Source organism: Microtus ochrogaster, chromosome 6 (genome assembly GCF_000317375.1).
Source record: "Microtus ochrogaster isolate Prairie Vole_2 chromosome 6, MicOch1.0, whole genome shotgun sequence".
Classification (NCBI taxonomy): Eukaryota; Metazoa; Chordata; class Mammalia; order Rodentia; family Cricetidae; genus Microtus; species Microtus ochrogaster.
Genome location: NC_022013.1, coordinates 59,023,699 through 59,041,679, shown reverse-complemented (window position 1 = coordinate 59,041,679; position 17,981 = coordinate 59,023,699). Strand labels below are relative to the sequence as shown.

The 17,981-nt window shown below is 37.6% G+C and overlaps 1 protein-coding gene across 2 annotated transcripts in view; it reads left to right on the top strand.

The window, feature by feature from the left end:
- Positions 1–17,981, top strand: part of Ptpn20 (protein tyrosine phosphatase, non-receptor type 20) — a 90,162-nt gene that overhangs the window by 17,440 nt on the left and 54,741 nt on the right. Inside the window, exons 2-3 of one of the 2 annotated variants that reach the window (XM_005348629.2) lie at positions 12,928–13,010; positions 17,674–17,771. In XM_005348629.2, coding sequence (XP_005348686.1) covers positions 12,928–13,010; positions 17,674–17,771 — 181 coding nt within the window. Of the gene's footprint in view, positions 1–12,927; positions 13,011–17,673; positions 17,772–17,981 lie in introns of those variants that run through there. The other variant, XM_013346823.1, reaches the window with a different exon arrangement.

The following is a 17,981-nucleotide window of genomic DNA, read 5'->3' as shown; positions in this document are numbered from 1 at the left end:
TTTTGAGACAGGGTCTTACTATCCAGCTCTGGCTAGCCTAGAACTTACTATATAGACTAGACTGGCCTTCAAACTCATAGAGATCTTCCAGCTTCTGCTTCCTGATTGTTGGACTTAAAGTCATGTACTACCATGCTCATCTATATGATATCCTTACGGACAGGTTTGTTTCTAGAAATGGAGTTCCTCCCTCACTTTCTCCTCTTGGGGCAGTGACTTTACATTTTCCACCCATACCTGTTAAAAGACCATAGAGAAGAAAGAAAGGTTCTCTGAGAAGTGAGCTAGAGACAACTTGCCCTTTTATTTAATGATCTATGGAAGATTTGGGCCCACACCCTTAATTGACATGCTTAAACAGAGGTTGACTTTTCTTTTCTCCCTATTAATTTCTTACAGACTGGATGTCTAATGAACACTGAGGGTACAGCTCGCCTTTGCTTTATTTTTCTGTTTGTGTCAGAGTTTCTCAGCCAGAGAAGAATATTATGGGCATAACAAAGATTTTCAGTATTTTAAAGCTAGGCTTTATGAACTTTAAAATTGCATATGGAAAAGGCCCTCATTACTGATGCCCTGGCTGAATCATTTGTGTTACATATTAGATCAGGGATTCTTATGTCTTTTGTTCTTGTAGCCCATCTTCATCTGAGGAATTTTTATGTGATGTTAGGTATGAGTATATGCAAATTAGGTAGATAAACAAACTGTACTGATAATTATAAAAAGTATTTCAAACAGTTCTTTGGTATACATAAAATTTGACTATTAAAGATGAGATCAAACATACATACTAACAAGATATCTGGGCTTGTGTATTTTTGTATAAGGAACTAAATCTCAGCTGATATTCAGTATTTCAGGCTGCAGAGAATCTTTAGCATTTTTCAGTGTTGGTTGATACTGTGGTTTTATTATTGTCAATGCTTAGAACACCACTACACATAAATATGTAACACAAAATGGCAGAATTATATTTAGGGCCTTTAGAGAAATAGCTGGAAATTTTGGCCTAGTCTCAAGACAAACTTTATTAATATTTATGAAAGTTAGCAACTGAACAAAGCAGTTTTAAAAATGAAGCATCCTAACACTATATGACACAAAGACACATTAATATTCTGATGTCTGCTGAGAAATGGTGGTAGGAAACTGTTGGAAGTCTTTGTTCCTGTAGTTAAGCTGTTGCCTTTCTTTGGAGCAGAGCACAAGTTCTGCAGGTTGTAACGTACAGTATCTGCAGTCTGAGACAAGGCGTTTCAGGCAGCATTCATTCTCATTGCACAGTATGCTAGCTTGTGCAGTATGAAGGGCTGGTGTTCCATCCTCAGAACCAAAGGTGCAGTGAATTCCTCCAATTCTGATTCATTATCAGAGGTTTGAACTACTTTTTAGTCATTGCTTGCTCAGAAACTTTTTGTTATTATTAGTTTTTCACAGTTCATGCATTCAGTTAAGCAATCCCATATTGGGTAACAATGCACTTTTAAGACGCTGAAGACAAGGCTAGTCTTTAGGATGTGTGGACTTAGTGACTATAGCCAGGATGTTTTCACTCTCACTTTATCTTACTTATGCAAATGTTTTCTTGTACTTTAGGTGACTTGCTCATATTTATTTATTTTTAGGAGACTGTTGTGAAAAAGAATGGGAGAACAGGCAGGACAGACCGTGCAGGAGAATCTGAGCACCAGCTGGGAGACACAGTCCTGCTTTACAGTTTCTATAGGATCTGTCCTGGTTTAACCTTTTGTTGAGTTTTATATTTTAGAAATTAATTACATATACTCATAGACCATACATTATGAGGCGTTTGTCTGGATTCTCTCTCTTCATAGTAGAATAAGTTGAAATTTGTCAGATAGATACATTTTTATACTAAAGAAATAGTGACTCATTAATTCCTAAAACATTCATTCATATGAGAACAGGCAGAGGCTGGCCTTGTATGCAAAATTATGTACAATAAAAATAAATAAAATTAATTGTTCCTTTTGCAGAAATGTCTGTTTCTGTGGTTGCCCAGGGGCAGGCAGTATACAGGTAACATAGCATAGATTTTTCTCTCCTGTTGCCAGACAGAAACTTTGAAGGTAGGGGAGCTACATATAATCTGTTTATGAGGACGGCAATGTGTTTCCTGGTGCTGTACACAAACATAATCCATCATGGTTTGCCAAAGCCTCTTAGTTTCAGTGACTGTTTAGACTCATAGAACTTGGCAAATAGTTAAGTTTTTGGCTAAGAGTCCAAGACAAAGTCAGCAAAAGGAAACTGGATACAAGCTTTCTAGAATCTTAGCAGAGTCCTCCCAACAAGTTGGGGAAGCTTGTGTATTTTCTGCAAGAGATGTGTAATACAGTTTCTGTGTGATTATTTCGGTTCTGGGCGGCCAGGACGAACAAGCGGCTCCTTACTACAGAGATGTTTATTAAAGGCTTGGAGTCTCGAGTCTTTATCTGGGGTCAGTCAGAGAGACACAAAATGTGGCATGACAGCGCTTTTGCCGATGTTCCAGACATGTGAAATGAAGGTGTGCGCTCATCGTAAACCACATTGTGTGGGGCTGGAGAGATGGCTCAGAGGTTAAGAGCATTGCCTGCTCTTCCAAAGGTCCTGAGGTCAATTCCCAGCAACCACATGGTGGCTCACAGCCATCTGTAATGGGGTCTGGTGCCCTCTTCTGGCCTTCAGGCATACACACAGACAGAATATTGTATACATAATAAATAAATAAAAATTAAAAAAAAACCACATTGTGTATAATATCTGGGCACAGTGAACTTCTTAATTTGAGAAAGTTTTGTATTAGAGTAGGCAATATTTTTTTTAAAACCAGACATAAACTAAGGGCCAGACTATTAAGCATACATTACTAAGAGAATAGTTTCAGGTTTGTGGTGTCAGCCTTTGTCTGCAGTGTGCAGGTTATGACTGACATGATATCAGCTACAGGTTAGAGTGGTTCAACTCTACCCTGTGAACAAGTGTCTTTGGAGTTGGAGGTAAGAACTCTGTATTTTAAAATGAAACACTTACACAATTAGAGGCATTTCTGAAAGACAGAAAGGGCAAGCAGATGGCTCTGAGGTTTGGAAGGTTGGAAGGACTCTGCCAAAGGAACTGTGTCATGAATGAGTCAGTAGATCATACACTTTAGTACAGAATAGCAGAAATATTGCATATTGTGGAGTTACTTTTAAAAGATGTTTAGAGCAACAACAAATTTCAAAAATGACTGGGTGTGGTGGTTCATGCTTTTTTAATCTCAGCACTTGAGAGACAGTGTCAGGGAGATCTCTGAGTTTGAGACCACCTTGGTCATGGCTACATAATGAATCCCTTTCTCAAAGACAAAACAAGAGAACAACAGGAAGATGTTTTGAGTGGCCATTTTTAGTTATGCTATTGTAACCAACTGGAAAAGTTCAGAGTCTGGCTTATAACTATTAGTCCCCTGATTACAGCTTGACTAAATATTGTTTACATCGGGTTCTAATGCTTTAGAACCTTAAATTGTTCTCTGTTGAAAAGTTTGGTCGCAGCACTTCTCAACAAACTCAGAACTGACACACAGAGAAAGCAGTTTGCTTTCATATCTGTAATTGGGTCATAACTTTTAAAAATGTTTTTCACTAGTAACTTGACAATTGTTTTGTGCCCTTGTTTCTATTTGTTTGACCTCAATTTTATTGAAGTATATACGTTAAAATCTACCTTTTGCAGTATAATTATACACAAAAATTTTGATCCTGTTAATAAATGTGATATTCTTTTTTCCTTTCTAATTTAAATTGCTCCTCTCTCCTTCTTCTATTTTTTTCCCAGTTAGCATAAGGCAGAAGTTTTGCTGCTCTCCTCATGCATCCCTGGTAACCCTCACTACTCACACACCTGTGCTATAGAGTAATCAGTTCCTCCTGGATGCAGTATACTAGTGGGACATTTACTTTCACTGTTGTGAATATTGGTTAACTACCTTTCTTTTTTGACACAGGGTCTTATAAAGCCCAGACAGGCCTTGAACTATGTAACTACGTAACCCTAGGATGACCTTGAAGTTCTAATCCCATTGTCTCTAACTCTGAAGTGATGTGAGTGTGTACCATCACACCTGGCTTATGTGGTACTAGAGAATGAATTTGGGGCTTTGTGCAGGCTCGGCAGGTATCCTGGCAACTGAATTACATCTCTAGTCCTGGTTATTTTTGTAATTAGATAAGGCAATTCTATTTACTTTTAAAATAACCCCAACTAAAATAAAAACAGTTTGTTAAACATAATTCATATCAAGTAATATAGCTTAAGAAACTAGTATTGGGAATTTCTTTATAGGAAAAAAAAAGTATTTTCTAAAGAAAGACCATATCTTCAAGTGACCGTAGGACATCCAGAGTCCATAAGTTTTGAGTTATTGGGGTTTCTTTCATACTCTACTTTCTTGTCCAGTACAGGTTTCTGAGACTGGGACATTTTAGTAGGTGTGCTTCAAGCAACATCAGCCCTGGAAGTGACTGCCAGGGCAGTGTGATGCTTATGTCACTCTAAGTGGTAATTGGCATCTTTGACCCAGACTAAAATCTGTTGTGAAGGGTCTTATCTGAAAGAATGAGCTGGAATGAAACAGCACCTCACCCGAGGATCTTTTTTTTTTTTTTAAATAATTTTCTTTCTTTCTTTCTTTCTCTCTCTTTCTCTCTTTCTCTCTTCCTTCCTTCCTTCCTTCCTTCCTTCCTTCCTTCCTTCCTTCCTTCCTTCCTTCCTTCCTTTCTTTCTTTTAAAGATTCTTCCTTCTCAGGGCTAATTCTTCAATTTTCTGCATTACCACATTTCTCCTAAGTGTTGAAGATAGACCTCATATTTGGTCTGGAGAATGGTCTGTGATAGCCATAGTTGGGGTTTCAAATGAGTAAGTTCATGAAGCATGTGGAAGGCAAAAGTACAAGAAAAGCAAGTAGCAAATAGAAGCATCAGATAGTAGCAAAACAGCATCAAGTCAGGCCCAACATCAGCAGAGGCATGTGGAATAGCCCAGTTGAAAGGGAAGATACAACAGTACTTCACCAAACCAGGCATGCGCAGTGGGCAGCAGAAATGACAGGAGAACTAGACAGACTGGAACTCCCGAGAGCTTTGTGGGCAGAACATCTCCATGGATGCCCTGGCTTCCTGTTCCCACTGAAGGCATTTTTATACCGCAAAGACAAATGGGAGTAATTCTTTGTTGGAAACAACTTACCTTCTTGTTCTTCTCAAGGGCACAATACTTTCAATGCACTTATCTGCATGAAGTCAAGAGCTGCTTGTAAAATGAAATCTCTCAGGGGACTTCCCGACCTGAGAAAGCACTGTTTTACAGAGCAAAGAGTAATTTAGGAGTAGGGTGTAGCTCTGTCTCAGCAGTGAAGCTCGATCTTGCACTATTCCTGCATTACTGAAGCTGCCACTCAAAAATTGAATTAAATGTTCATCAGCTAAATACTATTTTTTGCCTATTCCTCCAGTTTGATTCTTGTTTTTCTATAGGATTATCTCTGACTTACTTCACTGGAGTTTGGAAAAATCTTAGAAATGGGTATGCTTTTTTGAATGAAATGTACTCTTAGTAACTTTATTTTTAGTATGAATATTAGTTATCTTTCCAATTAAAAAAGAAACAAAATTTATTTTTAAAAAATTCTCCAACTATACTAGAAACAATTTTTAAAAATTCAAAAAATTATTTGTTTATTTTATATCCTGACCACAATTTTCCCTCCCTCCTCTCCTTCCAGTCCCTCCTCCAATCCTCTCCTCCTCCATTTCTGTTCAGTAAAGGGCAGGTCTCTCATGGATATCAACAAAACATAGCTTATCAGGTTGCATTAAGACTAAGCACCTCACTTTGTTTGTGAAGAATAGGGTCCCAAAAGCCAGGAAGAGTCAAAACCAGCCCCTGCTTCTGCTGTAAGAAGTCCCACAAGAATACCAAGCTCCACAACTGTCACGTGTGTGCAGAGGTCCTAGGTCAGTCCCATGCGGGCTGTCTGGTTGTTGATTCAGTCAATCTGAGTGCTATGAGCCAAGTTAGTTGATTCTATAGGTTTCCTTGTGAAGTCTGTCACCCCTCTGGCTCCTGTAATCCTTTCTCCCTCTCTTCAACAGCATTCCCTGAGCTTGACCTGATGTTTGGCTGTGGGTTTCTGCATCTGTAGAAATAACTTTTAAAAAACATAAAACATTGTCTGGATGCATTGTTGACTTTTATAGATGTAGAACTAGTGATTATTTGGTATAGATTAATAAAGATTTCATTCTATGTATCCGTTGTAGAGAGACCCAATTTATGTATATTTATATAAAGAGAACAAATCTCTGGATTTGAGTTTTCGCACACTGATTTGATGGTATGGCATATTTGAGCCCTGATATTTAAATAAGAAATTAGGTCTCTGCTTACCAAGGAATAATTAGAACTTAACTGACAAAATTACAAAGGAAATTAATCTTGGCTTTAACTTAAAGACAAGCTTTTGAGCCTATTTTCAACTATGTATTTGGAAGGGTGAAGGATTGATGTCGTTGTTAGAGGTTCTTAGTGCACAGTCCTAGTGTCTCTGCTCTCCCTCTGGCATTGTCCTCAGGTGTGTCCTTTGCCTTACTACCAACTGCAAGGCTTCTTTTAGCTTCCTTCTGTAGAAAAGATAGTTTCTTTTTCTCTGCATTAAAGTAGAATTTCCAAGAAGTCAAAAATGCAATCCATATTAATTAGAAATCACACCTAGAATCTTACAATCTTGTTTATTACTGAAGGAAGCAGGAAGATGGCAGAGGCCCTTCTGAGACAACTGGAAGAGCTAGATTCTCACTGGAGTTTGAACTAAGGTTGGAATAAATACTTGTTACATTTAAAACACTGGTTAAGGATTAACAGTACAACAAATTCTGTCTTGGGTGTTATCTTTTCTATCAGAAAGCAAGTATTTGAATCACAACTAGACAAAGTGCAAAGGTTACTATCCAAGTTCAAGAAGTCTAGACAGTTTAAGTAGTAAATAACTGAACAGATTTGAATTTCCCTGCACAAATCATCATTAGAATAGTTTGTTTCACAGAACATTGGAAAAACATTCCTCCTGCCTTTTTGTCTTATTTCAAATTTTAAGTATTTTTTTTTTAATATCTCTTGATTTAAAACATTTCTGTATCAAGGAATTCTTGTTAAATTCAGACTAATTCATTTTCAGGTAGCTAATGAAAAGATACCTTCTTGCTTAAAATTCCAGAATTTGAGAGGCTGACGCAGGAGTTTTACATTAAGTTCAAGACCAGCCTGGGTTAAATAGTTTCATGGAAGCCTTAGTTATAGAATGAGACTTTATATCAAGACCAACAACCCCACACTATAAAATGTTTTAGCCAATATATACAGTGAAACATGATATTATGTGGCAATCTTAAGGCAAAGATTAGAAAATTTAAAAATACCCATGTGAGGACTTTTATATATTGAATGACCTTGAACACCTTGATGACAGGCTTTGCACCTAATTCTTTTTATTCTGTATTGAATTCCCATGGCCTAATCTAGCATAGATATGGCATTTAAAGAATTTGAGTGCCCTTTGGATGACAATGACTTTTAGTAGTTCAAATGTGAAATCAAATTCCAGTTGTCTAATAGAACACCCTTTGCTTCATTTTTGATTAGGAGTGCTCCACTTGTATGCTGGCCCTGACTCCAGGAGCTAAGGCTCAGCATCTCTCTGCAGAAGCCTTCTGCCCATCTCATCCCGGCTACGGGGACATGTCTTCACTCAGGGAGATTAGAAGAGAGTCTTGTAGGTTCTCATGCATTGTGCACCTGGAAGAACTTGGGGATAGAAGCAACTGGAGCTGTGCCTCAAGCTGTAGCCGGGGACAGGGACCAACTGTGGCTTCATTAATCTCAGAGGCTAATTCCCTGACTCTAGAGCACCCATCTAAGAAGCCGTCATATGCAAAGTACTAAGGAGTGCATTCTATTCTGACTTGACTTCTTTCAAATATGCTTTATCATAAACCAAGTTTTTGTTTGTTTGTTTGTTTTTTGTTTTTCGAGACAGGGTTTCTCTGTAGCGTTGGTGCCCGTCCCGGAGCTAGCTCTTGTAGGCCAGGCTGGCCTCGAACTCCCAGAGATCCGCCTGTCTCTGCCTCCCGAGTGCTGGGATTAAAGGCGTGCGCCACCACCGCCCGGCTAAACCAAGTTTTTTAGACAGAATTTGTGAAAACCAAAACATCACCCCATAAGAATGCAAAGAAGATAATGAAACCTGCAGCTTTCTCACAAAGCTGTGTTTATTTCTAAAATTTTTCTTAGATACAAGCTCAAGGTATATGCATTTCTAAAGCCTTGGCTCCTAATATGGTATGGAGGTCACCTGTCTCAGCTGGCCCACATGGTCATTCTCTAGACTCAGTCAGTAGCTTTCTGTCCTGTTTCTGTCTTCCTTCCTACCTCCCTTCCCCTTCCTTTTTTCCTCCTCTTCCTCATTTAGCTTTTTATGGTAGGGTCTTCTATTTAGCCCAGGCTGGCCTCAAAATCACTAATTCAGTGACCTGGAATTGGCAGTTCTCAGCGTCAGCCTCCCAGGGGTGGGTGTTATGGACTTGTGTCACTATACCCAGCCTTGGCCACCGCTTTTAGTATTCCTCTCTTTATTCTTTCTGTGCCAACTTAACCCCTATTTCCTTTCCTGTTGCCTTTGTCCACACTGTCCTTTCATCCTGTTGGACTTCATGCACATTATGAGATAACCACGACAAGCAAGCCAGCGAGCATATCCAGCACTTTCTGTAACTAGTGTTTTAAGCTAGGGTTTCTGTCACTGTGGCGAAACACTGTGACTGAAAAGTAAGTTGGGAGGAAAGGGTTTATTTGGCTTATACTTTCACCAAAGGAAGTCAACGCAGGAACTCAAGCAGGGCAGGAACCTGGAGGCAGGAGCTGATGTAGAAACCAAGGAGTTATGCTGTTTACTGGCCTGTTTGCTTGGCTTGCTCAGCCTGGCTTGTTGAGCCTACTTTTTCATAGAACCCAGTACCACCAACCCAGGGATGACACCACCCACCATGGGCTGGGCCCTCCTAGTTGAGAAAATGCCTTACATCTGGATCCCATGGAGACACATAAAACTACCCAGTGCATAGTGCACTTTTATTTTTTTGGTGTATTGTAAGAACACTTAAGGTCTGCAAATTTTAAGTTATGATGGCATAAAATATAGGAGTGGCACTGTACCTTGAGGATTTCTTCATTTTATATAATAATAATACTTTATGTCCTTTTACCAACAGCACTCTACTTGTCTCTGGTAATCACCATTCTCTTGTCTGCTTCAATGCATGTGATTTTGGATTTCATTTGTATTTGAGATAAATGTAATTTTGTCTTTCTGTGTCTGACTTGTTTCACTTAGCACAATGTCCTCTGTCCATGGATAGGTTTATCTATGTTATAAATGGCAGAATTTCATTTTTTAAAGATGACTATTTATGTTAACCATATTCTGTTTATCTGTTTCTTCTTTGGCAGGCTCCATATCCCGGCTATTGAGAATTGTGTGGTAGGGATCACAGGAATGCATGTGTTCTTTTGAGATATTTACTTAATTTAGTTTGTGTGTAATATATCTAGCAGTTGAAATTTCTGGACTTTATGATAGTTCTATGTTTTGTATGAAATGCCATACTGTCTCTATAAGGGGCTTTCCAATGTGTCTCCTCATTAACAGCTAGCAGCATAACTAAAGCTTCCTCAGCATCCTTCTGCACACTCCTTAGCCCCTGTCTTTCAGTAGTTGGCACTCTTAGCAGTTGTGTGGTCACTCTTTTGGTGCTTTTGACTTTCATTTTCCTATTGACTCTGATTCTTAACACCTTTTCATACATCTTGTCACCACTTTTATTTCTTCTTTTAGCTAAATGTATAAATTTAGCCGTTTACCCATTTTAGAATCAGGTTATTTGTCTTCCTTCTTTTTGAGTTGTCTTAATTCCTTATATACTTTGGATCTTAGCCCCTTATCAGAGATGACTTCAAATAGCTCCTCATTTCCTAGGCTTCCTTTTCATTCTGTTGTTTGTTTTGCTTTTTGAGCACTTCAGTTTGATGCTTATTTATTTTTGCCTTCGTTACTTTTACTTTTGGTGTCATATCAAAAACCCATTGTTCAAACCAGTTTCAAGAATTTTATTTCTCTAGTGGTTTTATAGTCTTGGTCTTATTACTTAAGATTTAATATCAATTTGTTTTTTTTAAATTTTTTTTATTTATTTTTTTAATTTTTTTAAAATTTTTTAAATTTTTATTTATTTTATTTTATTTTTTTAAATATCAATTTGTATTTATACATTTTGACTTGACTTGTTTTTAGTTTGGGTTGGGGTAGAGTGTTATTTTTCTATATGTGGATCCCCATTTTTCCTAATACCACTTATTAAAGAGATTAGCCTTTTCTTTAAATAGAATTATTATGTTTTTAAAATGTTATATATGAGTACTGTATATTATTTCTACTCCTACCCTTCCCAGTTCCATCTCTTCCTGTTTTTACCCCCTTCTCAAGTTCATGATCTTACACACACACACACACACACACACACACACACACACACACACACGGGAGGGGGTGGTAAGGAGAGAAAAAGAGAAAGAGGGTTTTGTTGCTGTGATAAAACCACCACTACTACCACCACCACCACCACCACCTATGTTTTCTTTGGTATTATTATTACTGTGATAAAACACCATCAACACTTCCATATCACTGCTCATTGTCAAAGGAAGTCAGGACAGGAACTCATAAACGGGGAAAGAACCTGGAGGCAGCAGCTGATACAGAGAGCACAGAGGAGTGCTGCTTACTGACTTTTCCCTCATGGTTTGTTCAACCTGCTTTCTTATAGAACCTGGAACCACCAGCCCAGGGGTGGCACCACACACAATGGGCTGGACCCTCCAACATCAGTCATTAATCAAAAAAATTCTTATAGACTTGCCTACAGGCCAATCTGGTAGAGGAATTTTCCCAATTGAAGTTTTTCTTCCCATATAATTCTAGCTTGTGTCATGTTTACGAGAAACCATTCAGGACACAGATACACGCAGGCACACACATACACACACACGCACACACACACACAGACACCCGAGCTAATTTAGTAATTTTCTCACATGTGTTTAGAGATGATAATTTGAAATTAGGTATCTATCAGGGAGCTCATCCTGGAGAAGACTGACTCTCCTTCTGTTAACAGCCATTGATGCCAATAGCCCATGATTTAAGGGTGGAACCTTCATTGTGGTCGTTTTATTTAGGTAACCATGTTGTTGTTGAGATTTCATGGATGCAGCTTTCCTGACTGCATGTCTTAAAGACACTATCTAGCACATCCTGGTTATCTGACTCTTACAGTCTTTCAGCTCCCTCTTCAGTAATGTTCTCTGAGCCTGAAGTGTATAGGTTTTATTGTATCAATTGGAGCTGGGCACCAACAGCTAACTTATTCTCTGCAATATGACCTGTTGTTGATCTCTAGTAACTTTTATCTGCTGCAAAAAGAGCTTATTTGGTGAGGGTCAAGAGGTACCTTATCTGTGGCTAAGTATTCAGAATAGTGAGATATTGTATTATTTAGGAAAATGGCAGCATTAGCTTCTCCTCTAGAGTCTTTGGCTTCTCCACATGGGTGGTTGGCTAGATGTATATTACCACTCCTTCATTGTATATTCTTGGCCCCCCAGGACAAAGATCAGTTGACAGTAAAAATATGGATTTATTTCTGGGTTGAACATTCTGTTCTATTAGTCTATGTGTATGTTTTTATGCTGACACCATACTATTTTGATCATTATAGTTATAGTTCTGGAAATAATTTGAAATTAGGAAGTGTAATGACTAACTTTTTCTTTTTGTTGTGGGTGCTTGGGCTTTTCAGGATCTTTTGTAGTTACTGCCTTAGAGGAATAAGCTCAGCTTTGGTTAGGCCAGTCATTTCCTGACTTTGCAGCTTCAACTCTAGAAATCCTTCTGGTCCTCTATACTTGGACAGACCAGGGGGCCTCTTTCTCCTTCTTAGCACATATATTATTCTTAACTTTCCCTTTTACTGTGGGCATACTTAGCACATGTATTTTCTTAGCTTTTACTACAGATGTGCTATGAACCACATATTGATAACTATAGCTTTTATTTGTGATTAAATTGCAGCTGTAGAATAAATATGCAGGATTCGAAAACTAGGCATAGTAAGTCTGGACATTGTTTCCAACTGATATATCATTTACCAGAGCAGGTTATAAGCACTTACCAGCAGGGTGCCACTTACCCAGTGAAACCCACCTGCATTTGTGGGGTCATGACAAAAATAAATGTTACTAATTTGTTGTAAAATCACAACCTTGAGTTTTCTTTGGCTTTTTTTTTTATCAAATGTCTATGATTATTTTGTTCCATTTGTTTTAGTTCAACTTTTTGAGACATGGTCTCTCTATTATGTAGCCCTGATTGTCTTGGAACTCACTATGTTGACCATATTGGCTGTATTTCACAGATATCCTCTTGTTTCATAGGCTCTGAAATACAGAGTAATTTTATTTTATAGCTCTCAATGCATAGGTTCTATATGCTATATATATTTAAATTTTACTTGAAGAAATTGTATTGAATAGTATGGCAATTAAGAAAAAAGCAATTACTTAGAAACCAGTTTCTTAAAATATAATATTAAGAAGCAAAATACTCTTCAGTGCTGGTTTTTCAAAGCAGGGGGAAGAAATAATAAAAGATAAAGATAAGATGATTTGAAAAGTCAGTGAGGTTCTCTCACATAGCTAGACTTTTATCAGTAGGATTTCAACTTCTTCTAGTGCTTCTCATCTGATCAAGTTCTTGCTTCTTTATTCAGGAAAAGATGAGGATGATTCAAAAGACAAGAATTTCCGAAAGACTTTGCCTTCATCAAGTCAGAAAAAGACACCTACAAAAGAGGTAAAAGTAAAAGGCAGGATTCTCTGCTAATTCATGGAAGTAGTACTTAGATCTTTCACTTCAGTCTTATAGGAATAGGTGTTTATTTACTTTTTCGTACCACAATTATGTCTTATTTTAAAAGAATACTTCTGATATTAAAAGTGACCAAAATAGGGAATGAGAAGATTGGAGCGTTTTGTTTTTGCCAATCTAAAGGAAACTGCTTTCATTGTCGCTCTAGAAATTCTACTTGTTTTGACATTCATGCTACTTTGTGTTACTACCAGGTACAAAATAAAAATTTCATGAATTATAAAGGACACTTTTATACACTGATGATGAATTTTTTTCAATAGGAATAATATGGTATAATGTCTTCAAATTATAGAAAGACAAGGTTCAAATTATAGAAAGACAAGAGTCTAGCAAGACCAGTATTCTCAGCATACTGCGTTTCTTGGGGAGCTGCTGCCAGGGTTACAGCACAAGCAGGGAAGTATATCTTAAGCTAATAGGTGCTTTGCACTTCTTATTTTTCTTTGAGAGGGAATCTTGCTAGAGAGCTAAGGCTTGCGTCTATATACTCCTTCTCCCTCAGCTGGGATTACATATGTGTTACCGTGCTCAGCTGCATTTTCTTTTTTCTTATCCAATCAGCTGGAGCTTGGGGACTTTGATGGTGGTGCTGCCCTCTCTTTCATCTCCTAGAAGTTCCAGTAGAAAAAGAGAACAATCTGTACAATGAGCAAGTCCTGTTCTGTACTCTTGCACGTCCTTCAGACTTCTGCTGCCGCCTACGGCTGGCGAGAGTGCTGCTTAAAGAATCCCATAGCTTGGTTGTAGTCTGTAGTCTTGTCTGCCCTTCCATTGTACGTGAGGTGAGCACGTCACGGTCATCGTCACATCTGACTTGGAATCTCTAGCTTAGTGCAATGTTTGCTAGTACAGAGAATGATTTTTTTCTTTAGTGAAGATGATTTTAAAGTGAGCAACTTCACAGAATGTCCCAAGGAGACCCCTTTTATTAGCATATATTAATTAAACAGAGTAATGGTTCCATTATGACATTTTCATGCATGTACATAATGTATTTTGATTATGTTCTATCTCTATGCTTTTTTTTTCACAAGTGGGAAGCTTAGCTAGGTGGGATCTTTCCGAGGCACTCTTCTCATTGGTTCAGTGTAGATTAGGTTGCTCTTTTTAATGACTCTAATCTCCTCAGCAGCAGCATCCTCTTTTGTATAACAAGCCTCAGGGCAACATTAAGCTTTCTAGTGCTCCTTTTCCCTCTCTAAACTTCTCTGCCTTACTTGCTCCTTTTCATTGTAGACCCATATGAGAGTAATCACTAATCATTCTGTAGACTCAGTGTTCTGCAGACTTAAAATTTCCCTGGCCCAATAGATCAATCTTTTACTTTAAAATTTAGTCTTAGGTAAGTTCTCAGGGACATGGGCAGATGACAGCTAGACTCTTTGCCCAAATAGCATAGGAATACCCTCTATCCCAGGTGCTAATAGAGTAGTTGTTCCTCTGTGGAGCCTCTTGAGCTGGGCCTTCACCCTCTGTATTACTCTCAGTGCTGCTGTCTCATAGGCTCCAATAAGAACAGCCTGTTCGTCTTTGCTTACAGTGTTCTGTTTTCTAGTCCATAGTTTCAAAGTCCTCCACATCCTTCCAAAGTGGACATGGTCAGGTTCTTCACAGAAACCTCCCACTCTGGTACCAACTTCTGTATCAGTAATCTTTTTGTTGCTGGGATAAAATATCATGACTAAAGGTAACTTAGGGAGTTTATTTTGGGCATAGAGTTCTAAGGGGATTTATGTCCATAATGGTGGTAAAGGCAACAGGAGCAGGAAGCCGAGAGATCATTCTCAACCGCATCACAGGAAACAGAGAGAGTCAACAGGAAGTGGGGTGAAGTCATAAACTTTCAAAGTGTGCCAAGAGTGACATATTTCCTCCAGCAAGTCTCAGTGTCCTCATGGTTCCATAGATGCTCAAATAGCACCACCACCTGGGGACCAAGTGTGTAGATGAGCCTATGGGTGACATTTCTCATTCAAACCTCCATACCAGCAACCATTTAACTACCAATAGATCCTCATGGAGGGGCTGGAGAGATGACTAAGAGGTTAAGAGCACTGCTTTTTCCAGAGGGTTTGGGTTCAATTCCCAGAACCCACATGGCAGCTTACAGCTGTCTGTTACTCGGCACCCATGGCAAAACACCAATGCACATTCAGTAAAAATAAATAAATTTAAAAATTCAAAACCCCTTAAAATCCACGAGGAAGAGTGATCCTTGTTATAACTTCCTTCTCCCATTGAAGAATGCCGAGTGTCCAGTCTTATGAAGGTTACCATAGCTCCTGTGAGCTCAAGAGTTCCATGTCTGTGCCATGCCCAGGAGACAGTGTTCTACATCCATAGCTCTGTCCTCTGGCTCCATGTCCTGTCCTTTCTGCTCTCTACTACAGTGTTCCACTCCTCAAGTCTTGGAAAAGATTGATATAAACGTCCCATTTATGGCTAAACATTCAACAGTCACTTACTCTTAGCACTTTGGCCAGTTATGAGACTCTGCTGTTTTTACTCCCCATTGCAAAAATGAAGCTTCTGTGACCAATTACAACAACACTAATTAACACATAACTAACTAATTAACATATGGGAATAAAAATAATTATGAGAAGATAATTGATGAGCACATTGTATACTCTTAACAAAACCATAGCTGTAGATTCCCCACTAGGGTCTATGACTTCCTCAGCCACCGGCTTTTGACCAGGTTTATACCACAGTGGCAATTGCCTGTATTATTTTAGTGGTCTTAGGAACTTCCTTGAACAACTTGTAGGGGAGTAGCCCAGCCCTGGCACTCAAATCCCCATCCATACAGAAAACTTCTGTTCAAACTCTTTTTTAAAAAAATCTGTTTTAGAAGTTATCTTTGTACAACTTTATTTGATTCCTGTGTACATTTTTATTTTGAAAGAGGTCTCCTTATGCAGCATAGGCTGGCTTTGAACTCTTGACTCTCCCTGCCTCCATCTCCTGTGGACTCATACTTACAGGCTTGTACCATCATGTTCAGCTTGGGTCCTTCTAAAATGGAATATGTTTCATGACTTAGCTTTTGTTTTTGTTAAATTTTGTGGCATTATCTAGGAAGAGTTTTTCATATGTTTCCTGCTTCTAAGTAGTATCTCATAACATTCCTGGATGGCTTCTGGAATATGTAAGGGGAAATTAACTAATTTTTACCAGACTTCATCTAACTTACATTTCATAAGACAATTTGATTCTGTAACTACTTGCTTTCTTTTTTAATATGATTTTGCCTCTTAGGAATTGTATAATAAATTTTATACTGAAAGATGGGTAAATTTTTGTTTGTTACTCATTTCAGTTCTGAAGAAACTGCCACCTGGAAGATGGAGTAGTTGGCCCGTGGCTATGTGGCTCTAGAGGCTCAGAGACCTGGTCTCCTTATATTGCTATTTTTACTTTGCCCAGCAAGGATATCCTTGTGTACAGTGTAAAAAAACTTAGGACCCTCAGAAAAAATTACCCAGCTCTTTTTTTACTTGGCTATTAGTTTGATTTCATTGACATAGTGTCTTAATAAGGTATTGTCTTTCTTTTTGCCTTGGCATTGTTAGCTAATCTCATTTCGTTCAATCAAAGACATGATAGAGCCTTCAGATTGAATTTCAGCCATTTAGAATAGTTTGCTTTAAAATAGTTTTAAAAGATTTATTTATTTTTGTTTTATGCATGAGTGCTTTGCCTTCTTACATGTATGTGACTGACCAAAGCGCATGCTTTGTATCCATAGACATTAGAAGAGGTGTTGAATCACATAGGATGGGGCTGGAGTTACAGATGGTTGTAAACTGCCGCATGGGTACTGGGAACTGAACCTTGGGTCTTTGAAAGAACAACAGATGTTCTTAAACCCTGAGCTTTCCCACCAGCCTCTAGATTAGTTTGGGTCTTTAAAAATGTTATTTTATCCATTTTAAAGTGTGATTTGAAAAGTATCTTTAGTGATTTTTATTCCTCTAATTAAATTCAGTTTTGTCAACTAGTGAGCCAGGTACAATACAGAGTGCTACAAATATATGAAAGAAGAATAACAATTTTTCCCTTAGGCAGTTCAAGATTTCATGGTGAGGGCACATGTAGAATTACTGAAAATACTAAAGTAAAGATAAATATAGTATTAAGAATTTTAAATTCACAGTATATAAAATGTCATAAGCACTTACATAAAAGCCTATAGTAATAATTTTTCAAATGAAGCTAATTTTTATTAACTTTAAGTAGCCTGAGTAGTCTATGTGTATTATTTATATTTAACATAATAAATATTAATTATAATTAATTATTTAAAATAAAATATTTATACACAAATAAATATATATGATTGGTGGATACTAATTATTTAATGGTATTAAAAATCTGTACTCTGTTTTGGAAAATTAGAAGTATTTACTAAGTCAATGTACATTTGAAGTGATGTTTTTAGAGTTAAATAATACTGTGTAATTACTATTTTAATTCAATCATTAAAGATCTTACTACTTTTAAGACAATAGCAACCATATTTCTTTTAACTATATTATCCTAAAATTGTGCTTATAATTTTTTTCCTTTCTTATTTCTCTAGGTTTTTGAGAAAAAAGTTAATTCTGAGAAGGTAAACTCCTCTCATATGACATTCTCAAGTAAGAATTATGAGTTTCTTTTCCAAGAGCCTTCAGAAAGGTAAGGACAATGTGTTCATTGAGTGAGTTTTCTTTTCTTTTTTTACACATCATACAATTTTATGCAAGTCTAAAAATTAAATCATGATTGGGGCAGGAAAATGAATGTAACTGGTAAACATTGTTATGTAAAACAAATCAGACCCAGACTGACAAACATTGCTTATTTTCTTTCATACACAAAAACCTACATTTAAATTGTGTGTAAATG